This window comes from Triturus cristatus, chromosome 4_2 (assembly GCF_964204655.1).
Source record: "Triturus cristatus chromosome 4_2, aTriCri1.1, whole genome shotgun sequence".
NCBI lineage: Eukaryota > Metazoa > Chordata > Amphibia > Caudata > Salamandridae > Triturus > Triturus cristatus.
In genome coordinates, this window is record NC_140586.1 from 934,640,989 (window position 1) to 934,661,289 (window position 20,301).

The 20,301-nt window shown below is 42.6% G+C and overlaps 1 protein-coding gene across 1 annotated transcript in view; it reads left to right on the plus strand.

The window, feature by feature from the left end:
- LOC146838953 (vomeronasal type-2 receptor 26-like) overlaps nucleotides 1-13,550 on the plus strand; it is a 313,043-nt gene extending 299,493 nt beyond the window's left edge. The window contains exon 4 of the mRNA XM_085600196.1: nucleotides 12,403-13,550. Coding sequence (XP_085456322.1) covers nucleotides 12,403-13,310 — 908 coding nt within the window. The 3' untranslated portion in view covers nucleotides 13,311-13,550. The remainder of the gene's footprint in view (nucleotides 1-12,402) is intronic.
- Nucleotides 13,551-20,301: the final 6,751 nt, after the last annotated feature.

The following is a 20,301-nucleotide window of genomic DNA, read 5'->3' on the forward strand; positions in this document are numbered from 1 at the left end:
TCGCAACATTCTATTTGGAATAACGTTGGCGTCGATTGATGAATCTTCGCGAAAGTTTCCAGACTTTTGGCCAGCTCCAGTCCGCTCCTATCCTGAAAATTTCACGGTGATTCGTCAAGCGGGGGCCGAGAAAAAAAGGGGGTCCCAAAACGCATTTTCCCCATGCATTTTGCCATAGGGCCTGTTGACGCAGCTACAGCCCGAACTGCTGAACGGAATTACACCAACTTTGGCAAAGAGGTAGTCCTCAGTTCAGACTCGTGCCTTTTGCTTAAATGGTGTAAATCCGTTCAGTAGTTCCTGAGAAAATCAAAAGTAAAATCACATATATATCTGGGCGGAGCCTAACCACACATCTCATCGTGAGATCTGATTGGCTGTCAGCACTTCATCCAAGAAGTGTTGGCAGCCATCTTGGGACCAATATACATGATAGCACCTCATTAAAAAGCATTGCAGTTAATAGAAGGTTTTAAGACTTTCGTTACATTATAAATCATTTGTTGATGGTACCATACTCATTTTAGGAATTGCGGTGTGTTCTAAGGTGATTTTACCATGTGAAAAAGCATTCTGCTGTGATATCATGAATCATGTTTGAGAGAAAACAATTTTCTCATGCTTTTCCCACAGAGGTTTGGAATGTGATCTATAAGCTAAACTGAGAGCATATTTTCTCAGAATTCACATTATCTTTCTCAGTCATGTGAGAATGAAGTCTGACATTCTCAGTAAATCATGTACATCCAACAAGGGCAGAGACTGTCAGTTGATTCCTTTGTGTTCTACTGCAGCTTCCCAGAGTGTTCTAACGAACAACTAGAGCGCCAACAGTCCTACTTATGACAAACGTATGGCACACCTGAAGCCATCTTGGTTGGAATAAAGTGGTAACTCTTAAAACATTTAATTTAAAAGGGAATAAAATGAGGGGGTTCATTCTGCCATAGAAAGTATGATTAGTGCTGCAGAAAGAAAAATTAGGGCACATTTTGAGTGACTTCTCAAATCCTCTTCTATTTCATTAAAAAATTCTGACATGCAGACTGAAACATGCACTATCAGTACCAGCAGCAGACTTCCCTGGTGAGCAGTAGCTTTACTACAGTGATCTAATAAGCAACTAGCGTGCTAACATTCTGAATTTATGGCAAATGTGTGACACATCTGAATGCCTTCTTGATGGAATCAAAGTAAAAAACTGAAAGTATTTCCTACTGAGGAGACTGTAGTAAATGAGGAAAATGGAAATTAGGAAACATCATAACAAATAAGTCTCCCAAAATGGACACCAGAGACAAAAGAGCCCAAATATCACCCAGATGTAGCCCAAGTATAGCCCAATGACAGAATGTCCCAGAGTGTTCTAACGAACAACTAGAGCGCTAACAGTCTTACTTATGACAAAAGTATGGCACACCTGAAGCCATCTTGATTGGAATAAAGTGGTAACACTTAAAACATTTAATTTACAAAGGAACAAAATGAGGGGGTTCATTTTGCCATAGAAATTATGATTAGTTCTGCAGAAAGAAAAATTAGGGCACATTTTGGCTTCTCAAATCCTCTTCTATTTCATAAACAAATTCTGACATGCAGACTGAAACATGCAGTTTGAATACCAGCAGCAGACTTCCCTGGTGAGCAGTAGTTTTACTATAGTGATCTAATGAGCAACTAGAGTGCTAACATTCAGAATTTATGGCAAATGTGTGACACATCTGAATGCCTTCTTGATGGAACCAAAATAAAAAACTGAAAGTATTCCCAATGAGGAGACTGCAGTAAATGAGGAAATTAGGAAACTTAATAACAAATAAATCTCCCAAGATGGCCACCAGAGCCAAAAGAGCCCAAATGTAGCCCAAATATCACCCAGATGTAGCCCAAGTATAGCCCAATGACAGAATGTCCCAGAGTGTTCTTAAGAACAACTAGAGCGCTTACTGTCTTACTTATGACAAAAGCATGGCACACCTGAAGCCATCTTGATTGGAATAAACTGGTAACACTTAAAACAGTTAATATAAAAAGGAACACAATGAGGGGGTTCATTTTGCCATAGAAATTGTGATTAGTGCTGAAGAAAGACAAATTAGGGCACATTTTGAGTGACTTCTCAAATCCTCTTCTATTTCATTTAAAAAATCTGATATGCAGACTGAACCATGCAGTTTTAATACCAGCAGCAGACTTCCGTGGTGAGCAGTAGCTTTACTACAGTGATCTAATGAGCAACTAGAGTGCTAACATTCAGAATTTATGGCACATGTGTGACATATCTGAATACCTTCTTGATGGAATCAAAGTAAAAAACTGAAAGCATTTCCTACTGAGGAGACTGCAGTAAAGGAGGAAATTAGGAAACTTCATAACAAATAAATCTCCCAAGATGGCCACCAGAGACAAAAGAGTCTAAATGCAGCACAAATATCACCCAGATGTAGCCCACATGTAGCCCAATGACAGAAGTGTGCAAAACACTTATTTTTTGTGTATTTGCAGTTTTATATAGTGCAGACTTGTCAGGTATTGGAGTGCTTTACATGAGCATTGGTTACATCACACAAGATCAAATTCATTTTGGTTGTAGACATGGGGAGATCAAGTGATTTGACCAGAATCACAGAATGTTGAGCTGAAGACAGAAACTCCAACCTGGTTCCCCAGTTGCAAAGTCTGCAGCTCTGGAAGTAACACCACATCCTCTCCCCTAGGTGCAACATTTAATCAAGTGGTCAACTGGATAAAAAAACATAAAGATTACAAATAATTTAAAAGTTCTTTGTCGCTATTTGAAAACTCAGATAATATGTCCTAATTTTAGTTTTTTAGATCACGGACCATAATTTTGATGCAAATAAGACCCTCTCATATATGTATTTCTAAAGGAAATACTCTAGGTATTACAGTTTTGATTACATCAAGATGACGTCAGGCGTTCCACACTTTTGTAATAAATATAGAATGTTAGCAATCTAGTTGTTCATTGGGATATTGTTGAGAGGCAGAGGCCAGGGGCACGGACTCTGAAAATTGAAGGCATGTAGGAGAGTGCAGAGGAAACAATTTTTCCGCACTGGGCAGGCAGGAAGGGCAGTGGCAGCACAACAGACTATGGAGGGCAGTGGAATGGGGGGCAGGGGCAACAAACCAACAATACAGGACTGGCAAGAGACGCTGTGGCAATATAATAGACCATTGTGGGCAGAAGGAAGAGGCAGTGGTAGTACAACCATACATGCCAACAGACCCGCTTCAGCCAGGAAACGTCCACTGTTTTTAAGCTCAAATGGGCTTTATTTGATCTGTCTCCAGTGTACAATCTCCTCTTTTTCAATGTAACTCAAAGGGGAAAATCAATATCCCAGTTTCTTTTCAAAATCTCCCTCTTACCAAGTTCAAAATGTTCGCAAGTATGGTACATTGGATCATGGTAGGCAGGAGGAGTTGGGGTAGGGACATGGACTCGGATAACAGAGGACAGGAGGGACATAGAGAGATACACCAAACTGACCCTACGGGGCTGGCATCAGGGTTTGCAGCAGCACAATACACCACACAGCGCATGCGGGACGGGAGTGCAGCACAACAATCCATAGAAAGCAATAGGGAGGGGACAGGACCATGCACATGGACAAGAGAGAACAGAGGGGAAAGAGGCAATGGTAGCTAGCTGACCATAATGGACAAACAGGAGAGAAAGCTGCAGCATAACAGACCATAAAGGGCAGGAGGGACGGATCAGGGGCCTTACAATGGAACAGACAAGCCAGGAGGGAGGGAATAGGGGTATGCACATGGAAACAGAGGGCTGGGGGCAAGGGGGCAGGGCAGGAGCTGCAAGATGACCATGGAGGTCAGGTAGGATGGGCACTAGAAACAAGACACACCATGGAGAGCAACAATGAGACTATGATGGCATACACACAGACCATGGAGGGAAGGTGGGAGGGGGTCAGCGGCAGCTAGCTGACCACACAGGGAAGGTGGGAGGGGCCATGGCAGCACAGAAGACCATGCATGGCAAGCGGGAGGGTTAGTGGCAGCACAATGGCTATGATGGGCAAGAAGGAGGGTGCAGGGGCATGCACAAAGGACCATTGAGGATAGAAGGGAGGGTCAGGACTTGGGCACAGACAAGAGAGTTCAGGGGAAGGGGCCTCACAACAGACCGCGCGGGGTAGGCAGGAGGAGCAGTTGCAGCACAACAGACCAGGGAGGTCAGAAGGGTGTGGCAGTAAAATGGACCATGGAGGACAGGAGGAAGGGGATAGGGGCATGGCATGTGGACAGGCAGGATGGAGGTGGCAGGGACAGGTTACAGTCATCCGACAATGGTAGGCAGGTGGGAGGGGAGTGGCAGCTCAACAGAACACGCAGAGTAGATAGGAGTGGCAGGTCCATGGAACATGGTGGGCAAAAAGGATGGAGCAGGGGCATGCACAAAGACATTGGAGGGCAGGGGGAAGGAGAATAGGGGCAGCAAGCTAAGCACAGAGGCTAAGCAGGAGGTCAATGATGGGCCATAGAATTGGGCAATGGAGGGCAGGAGGAGTGGACTGGTACATCATGCTAAATGGAGGGCAGTGGCAGCACATCAGACCATGCATGGCAGGAGGGAGGAGGCTAGTCCATGGATTCAGACAACAGAGGATAGGGAGGAGGTGGATGGGGCAGCAAGCTAACTGTTCAGAGAAGGTGGGTATTAGGAACTTTATTGTTTTTAAAATGTGTGTCTGTGCGAATTACTTAAAATATGAACACGTATGCAGCATAATCTCACTTTTATTCAGGAAGAAGAGGACGTTTGTGACTGTGACTTCAGGTTCACTTGGCAGAAACACCCCCTTACCCTCCACCCCCCATCGCAAAATGTAATGCCCGTGAAAAGGGTAGGTGGATGCAGTGTTATATAGAACATAGTCCTGAGAGCACGATTGAAAATGAAAACTAGATATAGTATATGGTATAAACTATGCACCAAAAAGTGTGATATAAGATGAACCGGGGCGTGAAATATAATATGCAATACATTGTGCGCAATGACAGATTCATTGGAGAGCGCGAGATAGCACAGGCACTAGCACGTGCTATGCGATATGCGCCTTGGAGTGTAATATGCACAGGGCAGTGTTGTGTAACCTAACTAGTCTCTAAAGTTGTAATATAAAATATGTGCTGGGGAGTGTAATGTTGCATATGCACTGTGACAAAGATATGGATCCCAGATTGTAATATGTATGGCATTGCGCTGTGCGTTATAACATAGGCATCGAGGAAGGCACGTTAGATGGGGCAATATAACCCGTACGAAGGCAAGTGTGGCATGACATATTCACGGGGTGGTGTTCCAGTGCACATAGGCTAGAGAGTGTCATAGCATACGCACGAGCTGGTGGGATACAACACAGAGGTGTGAGGCATTCGGCGGGCAATAGTGGGTGTAACACAGCATTGGGCTCAGCCCGGAGCACGCTGTGACTCTCAAGTGAGGTTCGTCTCCTTTCCAGAGAGTAAAATATAAAGTATTACACATCCGGTGGTGGATGTGTATTTTATTAACCGTGAGGGGGGTTTCTTGCATAGTTTGATTGAGTTTTTGTTGAATCGCCTTTGCATGGCTTGGTGTGCGTGTATATTAAATGTGCCTGTCAATAGCTACCCATGTTTGTATAAATAAACGACAAGGGTGTCTACTTGGAGAGTACCCACCGGCGGGGGCGCCGGGATTAGGCATGGTAGGGCGTCAGACACGTCAGAGCTTCACTAGTGGTGTAAATACATTCCATGTGGATTCATTCTATGCATAGTCGCCTTTTAATGAATATCACGCAAATCGTCATGGTGATAGGTACATACGGTTTGTCCAGCATGTCCTAGGTGTTTCTATAAATAAATTTTTTTTTTAAATAATAAAAAACAAAGGCCGGCCCCGGTTGATGGGGTCCCCGGGGCCATAAGTGGCCTGAGGAGGGGGGCAACGCAGCCCCCTCCTAAAGAATTTTTTTTTTAAAAAGGCCATGACCCGGGGGTTGGGGTCCCCGGGGCCGATAAAGGCCTTAGGAGTGCCGAATTAACTTTTTTCAACAAAAAACATTAGGGTGCAGGCCCTGGGGGATGGGGTCCCCAGGGCCAGTAAATTAGAAAAAGAAGGGGGGCCACACAGCCCTCCTTCTTAAAAAAATAAAATAAATAATAGACCGGCATCGCGCCGGGGGCCACGCCCCCTCCTTGCAGCACTCTGCAAACACGCCCCCTGGCCAGTTGTAAGTTTGGGAATTAATTCTCCTTCAATACTGAGGGTCCCTGAGGGCAAACTAGCCCAACAGGTATCTCCAGTATGCGCCAGGGAGCTGCGTTGCAGACAGGTGTTCTGAGGCCGTGCCACTTTTTACACCTCTCTGCAACGCAGCTCTGTGGCGCTTACTGGAGGTACCTAGTGGGCTAGTTGGACCCTAGGGATCCTCAGGATTCAAATGAACTTAATCTCCCAACTAAAAACGGCCACAGGGCGTGTTTACACAGTGGTGAAGGGAGGGGACGGGGCCTGAGTTAACGTGTGCAAACAAGCCCTGTGGCGCGTTTTAAGTTGAGGAAATAATTCCCCTTCAATCCTGAGGGACCCTGGGGGCCAGCTAGCCCACCAGGTGCTTCCAGTAAGCGCCACTGCACTGCGTTGCAGAGAGGTGGTCTAGGCCGTGCCCCTTTTTACATCTCTCTGCAACGCAGCTCTGTGGCGCTTACTGGAGGTACCTAGTGGTCTAGTTGGACCCTAGGGACCATCAGGATTCAAGGGGACTTAATCTCCCAACTTAAAACAGCCACAGGGCGTGTTTACAGAGTGGGGAAGTGAGGGGACGGGGCCTGAGGTGACGTGTGCAAACACGCCCTGTGGTGCGTTTTAAGAGGTAGTTTTAATCCCATGCCCTATTATATACTAGGGGCTTACAGAGGAGGTCATGCTGATTACAGGGGGATCCCAACGCATAGTGTTCCCTAGTGTATGTAGGTGTTTTCACTGTATTCTGAGTGTCTTTTAACATAGCACTGGCTCTAGGACTGGTTAGTCAGACTCAGTTACCACCAGTATCCGTCTGAAAAAGTTGAGGGTACAGGATGATTTTGCAACAAGGCTTCTTTCTGATCTTCTGTTTGTTCTTTCTGCACGTTATCCTTCTTCCTGCACTTTTCTTTGTCTTTGAGGACTTCTGTTGCTTCTTTCTGCATTTCTTTTTTTTCTTTCTGTGCGTTTTTTCTTCTTTCTTCACATGTCCTATCTCTGTAGGCATAGTTAGAAATTAGCATTTAAAAAACCTTTGAAATTCACTGAAAAACACCATAGGTTTCAGGCACGTTATAGTTAGGAATTAGCATTTAAAAAACCTTAGAAATTCACTGCAAAAACCATAGGTTTCAGGGGCGTTATAGTTAACTGGACTTTTCACTCGTACAAAACCATTGAAATTCCCCCGTTATAGTTAGTTCAGATAACTATAACTCGCGCGCCCGCAATGCACTGCTGATGACGTCACATATTACATCACTCATGACATGGTCAGTGACATCACTCATGACATCACTGATGACATCTCAAATGACATCACTGATGACATCATCCATGTGAAAGAGTGGCAGACCTACTCTCCCCCTAATATAGCCTTTGATACACACATTCAAAAATAGAAACTAAAATTTTCAAAACAATGGACATACCAATACCAGTTACAACAACTTATTCAGTAATTCTAAGATCCACATACACATCCACTCATTCACCAACAGTCCTATACAGTCACTCATACATGTACTCACTCATCATATGTACTCATACACCTATACATCCTGTTACACAACGCCACTCATCCATAGAGTTACTCATACACATAGTCACGCATGCTAATAAAGAATCAAACATCCATTTACTTGCATACACAGTTATACACACACCACCACACTTACTTCTACAGAAACGTACACATACTTAGTCTTTTAAACAATCACTTATAGAAACACATACTTATTCATACAGGAACTCTTTCAATCTCTCACTCTCACATATACTCACTTATATACACCAATAGTCACATATACTAGTTTAAAACATATGTAGTTACTCATAAAGACACTATTGAGACAGTCATTCACTCACTAACACACCCATGCCCACACTCATCCACCCATACAGTCCTGCACCCATGCTGTCTTCAACACATACAAACAGTTAGTCACTCATTCATGCACCTATGCACTACGTAATACCCCCCACCGAACCATACAGACACTCAGACACTCATACTGATACTCAAAAAACCAACTAATAACCTATATAGACACTCATGTAGCTACTCACCAACCCATGCAGCCACTTATACACAAAGTGAGAGACTGATACAGATATTTACATATTTAAACATTACTCACTAAGCCATGTATTCACTAAGATACACTTAATCAGTCAGTTATACAATCAATTTTTCAAATCATCCATTTAGACACTTATATACCCATTTATTCTTCCATCGACCTTGAAATATACATATATAAAACATATGTAATTTTCAGAAAAACACACATTCACTGGATGATGTCATCAGTGATGTCATTTGAGATGTCATCAGTGATGTCATGAGTGATGTCACTGACCATGTCATGAGTGATGTAATATGTGACGTCATCAGCAGTGCATAGCGGGCGCGTGAGTTATAGTTAGCTGAACTAACTATAACGGGGGAATTTCAATAGTTTTGTACGAGTGAAAAGTCCAGCTAACTATAACGCCCCTGAAACCTATGGTTTTTTCAGTGAATTTCTAAGGTTGTTTAAATACTAATTCCTAACTATAACGTGCCTGAAACCTATGGTTTTTTCAGAGAATATATATATATATGTCTGCGTGTGTGTATGTATATATATATATATATATATATATATATATATATATTCACAAAGGTTACAAGGGCGTTATAGTTAGCAAATAGAATTGTAAAAAAACCTTAGAAATTCACTAAAAATAACAAAGGTTACACGGACATTATAGTTAGGTCGGTGTTTGCATAACCAGACACGGTATCGCCGAACTGCCTCCTGGATAGTTTCTGCAGTTGCACAAACTTTCTATGATTGAAACGTCCCACTGCTCTGCTTTGTTCAACCTCCCACTGGTTAACGGCTCTCTGCTGACATGCGGTGTCCTAATCATCAGCAGCATTTGCATATATAAAATCGTATTAAATTCAGTCTATTTCATTGATTATTCTTTGCTAAAGAATGGCATTAAATTAAATTCAGGTTATTGCAAATACAGTGACAAGTGCAAGAATTTAAAAGGCGGTGTCCTAATCATCAGCATCATTTGCCTGTATGCAATCCTACCATATTCAGTCTGTTTCGAGTTAACTACCCTCATGTTACAGCTTGTTCTAGGGTACCTTCAATCTAACCCCCGTAGTACAATTTGTTGTAAATATAAATATTAAACAATCCATACAAACATTCTTGGATGTCAATATTATATATACATTGGCTATATATATTTTTTGAAGTTTACAGTTTTTTTTATTATAACATAAATTAGAGTTATTATTTTAATAATAGTTTTTTTCAATTATGTAAATAAACATACACATATATCTGTGTTTTTTTTTAAGGTTCAAATGTACTAATATAATTTTCAATTATTTAAATATATTTAATTTATATTATATTACTGTTTAATGATAATATAGTTAATATTTACTATTTTTCAAAACTTCCCACAGATGCTACCCTGCCACTGGTTTTGAGAGATGGACTCCCTGGCCACAACCTTTTTGTGGCAAAATTCAAGACCACGCTTGGCCTACACATAGGTGCCAATTCCGATCTGTTAAAAAAAATTACCGTACGACTCATATCTGTAGTTTTTTACGTACGAATCGTACAAGTCCCGTACGAACGGCCAAGTACAATTCGTATTGGTATTTTGTTACGTACGAATCGTACAAGTCCCGTACGGCCAAGTACGATTCGTACCGTAAAAATACATACGAATGACCTCGGGAAAAGTGTACGACACGTCCCCGGACAGTTTTACATACAAATCGTAAAACTGAAGTTCGAGGGCACAAGTACGATCCGTACTGGCGCTCCGAAGACACATTCGTATGTAAAACGTCCCGTACGGAGCGAACTGTGTACCACCCCTACCCCGGGTACACCTGGGCGAGGGGTGCGAGTCGTATGGCCGCCCCCAGCCTCCCACCCCTCCTGCGTATGTCCGCACCGTACCCCCAGCCCCCCACCACATGTACGCACCGTACCCCCACCACATGTACGCACCGTACCCCCATCCCCCCACCACATGTACGCACCGTACACCCCCACCGCATGTACGCACCGTACACCCCCTCCGCATGTATGCACCGTACCCCAGTACCGCATGTACGCACCATACCCCCAGCGCTAAATGTGATCCGGGACAGCGCGAACGCGACATTCGCACGGAGTCAGGCAGCGTTTTACGGACCAGCAAGTACGATTCGTACCCACAGCACTCCGCACTGCAATATTTTTACAGGAGCCAAAAAGTGCCGGAAAAGCTAAGTACGGCGCGATGCGTGAGGAAAAGGGGGCCCGGTACGCACCGTACCCCAGCCCTACAAGTACGCACCATACCCCCAGCCCCCCCACTGCATGTACGCACCGTACCCCAGCACCGCATGTACGCACCATACCCCAGCACCGCATGTACGCACCGTACCCCCAGCCCCCCCACCGCATGTACGCACCGTACCCCAGCACCGCATGTACGCACCGTACCCCAGCACCACATGTACACACTGTACCTCCAGCCCCCCACCGCATGTACGCACCATACCCCAGCACCGCATGTACGCGCCATACCCCCAGCGCGTACCTCTTTTGCTACAGTTATCAAATAGTGTTTTTGACAACAAGCTTGATGTCTTTTGATCTGTCGTATTGTATTAAAAATCAATAAAGTTGTTTTTACAAAATTCATTTTACGACACTCAATTTATAAACATTGGAAGGACAGAAATCTGACCCTGCAAAGATCCCAACTTGTGTTAATCGAAAGTAAAAGTCTAAGTCACTGAAAAATCATATCAGCCTTTCATGCTACACTTTATTGTGAATTAGATTTATTAATTTAATCATATTTTACAATAAATCTATATTTTGTTATGGACTTTATTTTTAGATGTGTAGTGTTTCTCTGGATATTGATGTCTCAGTAAGCTAATATTTAAATAACGGGATATCACCCATGTTTTCTTTTGACATGTGCCAAACGCAAGGGCTAACTGAGAGCCTGATGAAGGTCACCTCCTTTAGATAGTGGGCCAACAAAACTCACCCAGACACACAGATCTGCCTGGCAGTAATTCCTCGGCTAGGCAAATCTGGTGCTCCCTTGAGTATTAGAGCTAAAGGTAAAACACCACTTGTGATGGTGTCATGCGTCTGTTCCCTGCAGCCAGTAAATGCCTGGAATTCTCTTTACACTGAACCATCATGCTCAGCTAGGTGAAGAATTCCAAATGGTTAACTTCTTTGGGGGAGGAACAGAAGAGGGACTGGGTCAGATGGCGGTGGCAATTAAGCCTATGCCCCCAACCCAATTTACTCAGTCAGAGGGACACTCGGTGCTTCAGTTGAATCAGTGGTTCCTGGTGCTTGGCACCGGCACTTAGTTGCTAACAGCGGCCCTTATGACAGTCTGTCACATGGTTGCGCTCTTTTTTTTTTTTTTTTGAGATTAGCATACTAGCAGTTGTTTATTAGTTTAATATTTATTAAAAATGACTAATACTTACCACCCAAGCCATTCTTATAGCTTTGAGGGCCTGGAATAGTCTGAAGTGTCACGCTTGTAGGAGTGTGGTGGTTAGTAGCGTTTGTACTGTCATTGGCAGCACTGTCAGGGTCAATGGGTGGTGCAAACTGCAGTGGCCTCCTGGCAAGGGCCCTGGCACTTATTGGTTTTACAAATTAAGCACTGGGGACACAGCACCTTCCACACACTCTAGAGGTGAGAGACAGGGCAGAATTGTGGAGACGGTGCCTCACCTAAAGGGGGATACTGGCACTCTCCTAGTTTCAACTAAAATAGGGTCAGACACATTTAAAATGTGAAAGTGTTGTGCACAATTAATAATTGATTAGAATCAGGTACTCAACCACCAGAGTACGAGTCTTGTTCATATTTGCATTTAAAGTACACTTAAAACTAATATGTAGATGTAGTAAGAGGAAGGTTGTAAGAACCTGAACTGACTTAATGGATTCAACCACACACACCAAGATGATAAGGCAGTGGATATGGAGAGTTGAATGAGGCAATAAGCAGCTGCACATCACAATCATCATCTGACCTTATATTTTGTTCTTTTCATGCAGATATGGAAAACTGTATAAAGTGCTCTGAAGACCAGTGGTCCAATGAGCAGAGAGATGCCTGCATCCCACGGACTGCGGAGTTCCTGTCCTTTGAGGATGCTTTGGGTTTGGCCCTATCCTGCATTGCAAGTTTCTTCTCCGTTGTCACTGCGGGTGTGCTGGGAATCTTTATTAAGTACCGGGTCACACCACTAGTGAAAGCCAATAACCGAAATCTCAGCTACACCCTGCTCCTCGCCCTCATGCTGTCCTTCCTCTGCAGTCTCCTCTTTATTGGACGTCCTTCAAAGGTGTCCTGCCTCTTTCGACAAGCTGCCTTTGGGATCATTTTCACAACTGCCGTGTCCTCTGTATTAGCAAAAACCATTACCGTTATTATCGCCTTTTACGGCACAAAACCGGAAAGTAAGCTGAGAAAGTGGATTGGCCCTCGAATACCCAGCTGCCTGGTGCTTCTCTGCTCACTGGGACAGGTGGCGATCTGTACAGTGTGGCTCATTCTTTCTGCTCCATTCCCAGACATGGATACCAGATCAGAAATTGGGAAGATGATCTTGCAGTGTAATGAGGGATCAGTCTTTGCATTTTATGCAGTGGTTGGTTATATGGGATTTTTGGCTCTCTTGAGCTTTGTTGTTGCTTCCATGGCTAGGAAGTTACCAGATACTTTCAACGAAGCCCAGTTGATCACCTTCAGCATGCTGGTGTTCTGCAGTGTCTGGGTCACCTTCATCCCAGCATATCTGAGCACCAAGGGCAGGTACATGGTGGCCGTAGAGATCTTTGCCATTTTGACATCCAGCGCTGGTTTACTATGCTGTATCTTCATCCCCAAAGTTTACATCATCCTCTGTAGGCCTCAGTGGAACAATAGGGAGTATATAATGGGTAAACACGTCACCACCTGAAACTTACCCCAACTAATCCTGATGTGATCTGACTATTGAATGATCAACCAGCTTAACCAAAATGATTCATCATTCTTACAGACACCAAATTCACTAGATCATTGTATTATTTTAAACTTCTGTGAAAACGTGTGTTCAAAGAAGGCAAACTGCTCATCTCATCGACCTTGGCCGAATTCGCAAAGATACATTTAGACCTGAATTCTAACTTTAGACTGATGTCTAAGTTTAGATCTGAAGTCGAAGGGCTTGATTTACAAAGGTAAAGTTACACTTTTGAGTAAGTTTATGACTGTTTGCTATTCACAAAGGGATTTATAAGTATTATCTTTACAAGTGCGGAGTGTCCGCACATAAAAAGATAGGTCTTTTTATGTGCAGAGACTCTGCACTGGTAAAAATACTACTGATAAATCCCTTGGTGAATAGCAAACAATCATGAACTTACACCAAGGTCTATGTTTACCTTTGTGAATCAGGCCTCAGTTTAGATCTGAAGTCTAACTTTAGACTTCTAGTCTATGTTTACCTTTGTGAATCGGGTCCACTCTCTATAATCCTCTAGGGATACTTCAACTACAAAGATATCCATGCTAAGCTCCTCATGTTACTGTATGTGATGGGATGTGTTCTCTAACCCGAAGTACAAAAAAATCAATGAGAGTTATATAAATGTCTTTTCATGTTAAATCACTGTCCCATTTCCAAATAATTTTCACAGGTATTCAAACTGTCCACCTAGAAATAGTATAACATCTTTATTAGTATGACTTTGAAATTTCTGACATATCTTAATCTCCTAAATCATAACATCTATAATTTGCATTTCACTAGCAACATTAGTGATTCAGAAGTGGCCTTCTTAGACTTACTGGTATTCGTAAGTAATGGACAACTAATGACTAAGTTATACCGCAAAGCCACCGCAGGTAATGCCACCTTACATTTTACCAGTCAACATCCTAGGTGTCTAGTGAACAGTATCCCCTATGGGGAGTTACTTAGGATAAAACGGAATAGTACACTAGATACGAGTTATCAAGAATCCAAAAGAGAAGCGATTAAGCGCTTCAGTGTAAGAGGTTATCCAGAGAACACATTGAAGGCAGCAGTAAAAAGAGCAGATCAAAAAGAAAGAAGTCTTCTTCTAGTAAATAAACAGAAGGTGAACCAGGATGATACAAATAGGTTAATTTTGACATTCTCTAAAAATTCTCCTCAAATACGTCAAATAATTAACAAACATTGGAGAATTTTGAGGGCAGACATGGTCATAGGGAAAGGACTGTCCCAACATCCTAGTATTACATATAGGAAAAATACTTCCTTACAGGACCTACTAGTACACAGCCATTTTGAAAAAAGTGCGAGAGGTAGGAATGAGATTAAAGGTTTTTTCCCTTGTCTTAAATGCAAAGCTTGCAAGAACAGTAAAAAAATTAAAGGGTACAAGGTCCCAGGGAGACCAACTGATAAATTAATCCTTAAATTTTTAAATTGCAACTCAGACTTTGTTGTTTATTGCCTGAGCTGTCCTTGCAATTTGCTTTATATTGGGAGCACGGTACATCTCGCTAAGAAAAGGGTGTTGGAACATATGCGGGCCATCACCAATAATGACAAAAATTACCCAGTCGCACGCCATTTTGCTACACACCACCACAGTGACAGCCAACAGCTGAGCTACTTTTGCCTGGATCAGATACCTGTTAGACAGAGAGGAGGATACAGGGTAAAAAGATTACGTCAACTAGAATCCAGGTATATTTTAGAATTAAGGACTATGGCACCTGCAGGCTTAAATAGCGAAGAGGAACTGTGGGTACATGTAGGCTAGTTTGGAAAATATACAATCAAGGACACATACTTTTATACCTTTCCCCTTATAGACTACTGTTAATTGTGAATAACAATTTTTAAATAAAGAGAACATTCATGAGATGTGGAACTTCTCCTAGAGGAACTAGGAATAAGGAATGGTTAAACGGAAGATGGAACACATTTTTAATTTTAACCTTAATCTTGTTTAGCTAATTTTCTCCCCCCTTTTTTTTTTTTCTTCTTTTTTGTGTTAAAATACATGATAGATGTTCCATATAACAATATAAATTATAAATTATAGAATGTGATTAGATCAGAGAGAAAAACGGCACAGCCCATTCAGGGCACAATAATCAGCAACCTAAGGGTAGAAATAAGAATCAAACAAATATATGAATTATAAAGTAGCATTATATTTGATAAATAATACTATTGAAATGAATGATTATTTACTCCCTTAGGAATGATTTGTTAGAATGATATTGTGGATTACATGCCGGCCATTGGTGGTGAGAAACTACAAGATGGCCACTATGTTTGTAACAACGATTACAGTGGTCCTTCTTTCATGTTTATTCAAGTGCAGGAGTCTTTTCTCTCTGTTGTGAACATCAGTGTATTTAAAGTAACAAATTTGAATGGGACTCTGACATTGAAAAAGGTCGCCAAGACCGAAACAGGTTTGTCAGTATGGTGGAATAAAGCTTTCAAATTTATCGGCTCGGAGTGCATTGCCTTCTTTAAAGGGTTAAAGCGTTTGGTTCGAATATATATATATATAATATATATATATATATACATATAAATATATATATTACCTACTGGCGGTCGCCAGTAGGTAGTTATAGTTAGGACCACGTTTCCATAGGAAATCCGCAACATTCTATTTTGAATAACTTTGGGGCCGGTCGACGAATCCTCGCGAATTTTTCAAAATAGGTGAGGCGCTACGCTCCGCTCCTACCCTGAAAGTCTCGGGGGGATTCGTCAAGCGGGGGCTGAGATAAAAGGGGGGTCCCAAAACGCGTTTTTCCCATGCATTTTTCCATAGGACCTTTAGACAGGGCTACAGCCCGAACGGCTGAACAGAATTTAATGAAATTTGGCAGAGAGGTAGTCCCCAGGTCAAGGAAGTGCCTTTTGTAGGTTTGGTGTAAATCTGTTCAGTAGATTCTGAGAAAATAGCCTTTAAATCAATATATATATCTGAGCCAGCTTACGGTGCGCTTACCGTACGCGTACGGTGACGTGCGCGAGCGCGAGTTTGATTGGCCGTTAGATCTTAGTAAACATTCGAATCGGTCGAAACCAGGAAGCGGCGGCCGCCATTTTCTCTCTCGCACTCTGAGGGGGGGAGGATAAACAAAGTGTAAAAACATGTAAAGGGGCTGTTTAGACAGCTCCCAAGCACCTAGCCATGTTGGGGGTGTCCCCAACGATCCCCCAAGTGAAAAAAGGCAATTTTTATTTTTTTGTAAATTTCGCCGATTACGCGTACCGTACGCGTACGGTAGCAAATAATAAAAAAAAAAAAAATATCCAAATTCTCCCCACCCCGTGTGCAAATGGTGCCCGTACGGCACCATTAGTGCATGGCTTATCCATACCAAACAAAACATATATTTTACCAGTCACAACAATGCTCATCATATGTTTCCTCCATGTGCGCACGGTGCGCGAAGCGCATCGTGCGTTCATGGCCCATCTAGCGTAACGTGGACACGCGGTGCGCGAAGCGCACCGCGTGCTCACTGTGCGCGCACAGTGCGCGAAGCGCACCGTGCGCGCACGGAACGAACTGCGTTAAGTGGGCGCGCACGCCACAAATGGCGTAAAGTAACTTAGCATTTAAAAAACCGTACAAATTCACTGAAAAAACCAAAGGTTTCACACACGTTATAGTTAGGAATTAGCATTTAAAAAACCTTGCAAATTCACTGAAAAAACCATAGGTTTCACACATGTTATAGTTAGCTGGACATTTTACTGATAAAAAACCAATGAAATTCCCCCGTTATAGTTACTGTAGGCAACTATAACTCACGCGACCGTAATCCTCTGCTGATGACATATGTGTCTTTATGAAAAAAAAATATTTGTAATATATGTATAGCTAAAATTTAATGGAAGAAGACATGGGCAAATAAGTGTCTAAATACAGTATTAGCATCAGCAGAGGATTGCGGTCGCGTGAGTTATAGTTGCCTACAGTAACTATAACGGGGGAATTTCATTGGTTTTTTATCAGTAAAATGTCCAGCTAACTATAACATGTGTGAAACCTATGGTTTTTTCAGTGAATATATATATAAATATATATATTCACTTAAAAAACCATAGGTTTCACACATGTTATAGTTAGCTGGACATTTCCCTCGTAAAAAACCAATGAAATTCCCCCGTTATAGTTAGTGCAGGCAACTATAACTCACGCGACCGCAATCCTCTGCTGATGACGTCAGATATTACATCACTGTATTTAGACACCTATTTACCCATGTCTTCTTCCATTAATCTTTAGCTATACATATATTACAAATATTTATTTTTCAGAAAGACACATATGTAATCAGTGATGTAATATCTGACATCATCAGCAGAGGATTGCGGTCGCGTGAGTTATAGTTGCCTGCACTAACTATAACGGGGGAATTTCATTGGTTTTTTACGAGGGAAATGTCCAGCTAACTATAACATGTGTGAAACCTATGGTTTTTTAAGTGAATTTGCAAGGTTTTTTAAATGCTAATTCCTAACTATAACGTGTGTGAAACCTATGGTTTTTTCAGTGAATTTCAAAGGTTTTTTAAATGCAAATTTTTGAGATTTTTGTTAAAAAATAATATCCAACCTATGTATAAAATAATATATGTACTATATCCTGCATTATGGAATGGTTAATTTTTGTAAAATTAATGTTTACATATAGTTGTACATCACAGTTATTATCTTCTACAACCCTTGAAACTTTTATTTTTATTTTTTTGGGGATTTTTTGCCGTGCGCGTACGGTAAGCTGACGCTACGCGCTCCGTACGTCATAAGTACGGTGCGCTTACGTGATATGTACGCGACGTACGTACGCATACGTACGTGACGTATGTACGCATGCCTACGTGACGTACGTACGCATGCGTACATGGCATACCTACGCATGCGTGACGTACGTACGCATGCGTACTTCTTCGGCAACGCGTACACGCATGCGCGTTGCGCGGAACCAATGTCGCGGTTACGCGGGTGCGTGTAATGCGCATGCGCGAGTGCGTCCTACGTACGCGCTCCGTAAGCGCATGTGTACGTCACGTTTGCGCATGCGTACTTGTTTACGAGCACGTAGCGTAAGCTTACGGAGCGCGCACGGTTGGTCATGTGATCCAGATCCCCTAGGAGAAGGTGCTGAATTGACATTGAGATACAATGGCAGAGCAGCAGTCCTCTTCTGAGAGTGAGCCTAGCAGCACCATCATCAGACAGAGAAGGAGGAAACAAAAGGATTCTTTTGTGTGGGAGTATTTTACTTTTCCAGAGGGGCAGAAAAAGGTGAATGCTCCATTGGTCACTTGCACACTTTGTGACCGTGTTTTATCTAGAGGAGATCCAAGGAAGAAGTATTCCTTTGGAAATCACTCTATGATGAGACACATTAGGGATAAACATCCCAGGACCTTTGCTCGACATACTGAAGAAAACTCTTCAGTAAGTCACCGGAGCCCAACCTCAGAAGCTCAGCCGAGTACATCATCGGCAGCTCAGCTGAGCCCTTCCTCTGAGGTGGGAGCATCACCTTCTTCAGCTCCTCTGGACATTAACCCTCGATTTCGGAGGGTTTCAATGAGGTGTACAACGTGTTGTGATCTTATTGTTTTTGGGGAGACCAGTGTTTCCCTTATTAACAATAAGATAGACCAGCACGTTTGTAGACGTTCATAATATTCCCATTCTTTCTTTCCTCTATCCCTGTATTAACACAACGGCTCTTTTAAGAGCCAACCATACCTCACTATTTTTTTTTTTTTTGTTTTAATCTCTCTTTTTTGAAAAAAAAATGTTGCCGTGCGGGTACGGTACGCGTAGTCGCGGAATCGTTACGCGAAGTTCGCGGAATTTTTCCGTTTACGCCGTGCGCGTACGCTGCGCGCATTCCGCGATTTTTCGAAAAAAAATTAAAATTAATTTTTGCCCTTGGGGGTCCTTCTGGGACCCCCTGACAAAGGCTAGGGGGTCAGGAACTGTCCACCCTGCCCCCTTTTCACGTTCTCCACCTTTGTTTTTCACCCCCTCAGAGTGCGAGAGACAAAATGGCGGCCGACACTTTCTGGTTTCGACCGATTCGAATGTTTACTAAGATCTAACAACCAATCAGAATCGCGCTCGCGCATGGCAGTGTGCGCGTACGGTAAGCTTACGGTACGCGCTCAGAGCGCACCTATAGATATATATATATTGATTTAAATGCTATTTTCTCAGGAAATACTGATCAGATTTACACGAGACCTTCAAAAGGCGCATCCCTGACCTGAGGGCTACTTCTCTGCCAAATTTCAAGTAATTCTGTTCAGCCGTTCGGGCTGTAGCTCGGACTAAAGGTCCTATGGAAAAATGCATGGGGAAAACGCGTTTTGGGACCCCCCCTTTTTCTCAGCCCCCGCTTGACGAATCCCCCCGAGACTTTCAGGGAAGGAGCGGAGCGGAGCGCCCCACCTATTTTGAGAATTTCGCGAGGATTCGTCAATCGGCACCAAAGTTATTCCAAATAGAATGTTGCGGATTTCCTATGGAAACACGGTCCTAACTATAACTATCTACTGGCGACCGCCAGTAGATAATATATATATTAATATATATTAATATATATATATATAAATATATATCTACACACACACAGAGGTAGTTAGAATTAGGATTGTTTTTCCATAGGAAAGCATTTTTGTGTTGCTAATAACTTTTGCACCATTTGATGAATCTCCAAGAAACTTTCTAAAAAGGTGCTACTTTTGACTAGTTGGTGAGTGGCAATTTTCAGGGTGAGTCATCATTCGGAGTCCAAGGAAGAAGGGGGGAACCAGAGCACAAAATCTCCATGCGTTTTTCATAGACTTCTTTAAAACGGGCTACAGCAGAAACTGCTAAATGGAATTACACCAAATTCAGCAGGAAAATAGACCTT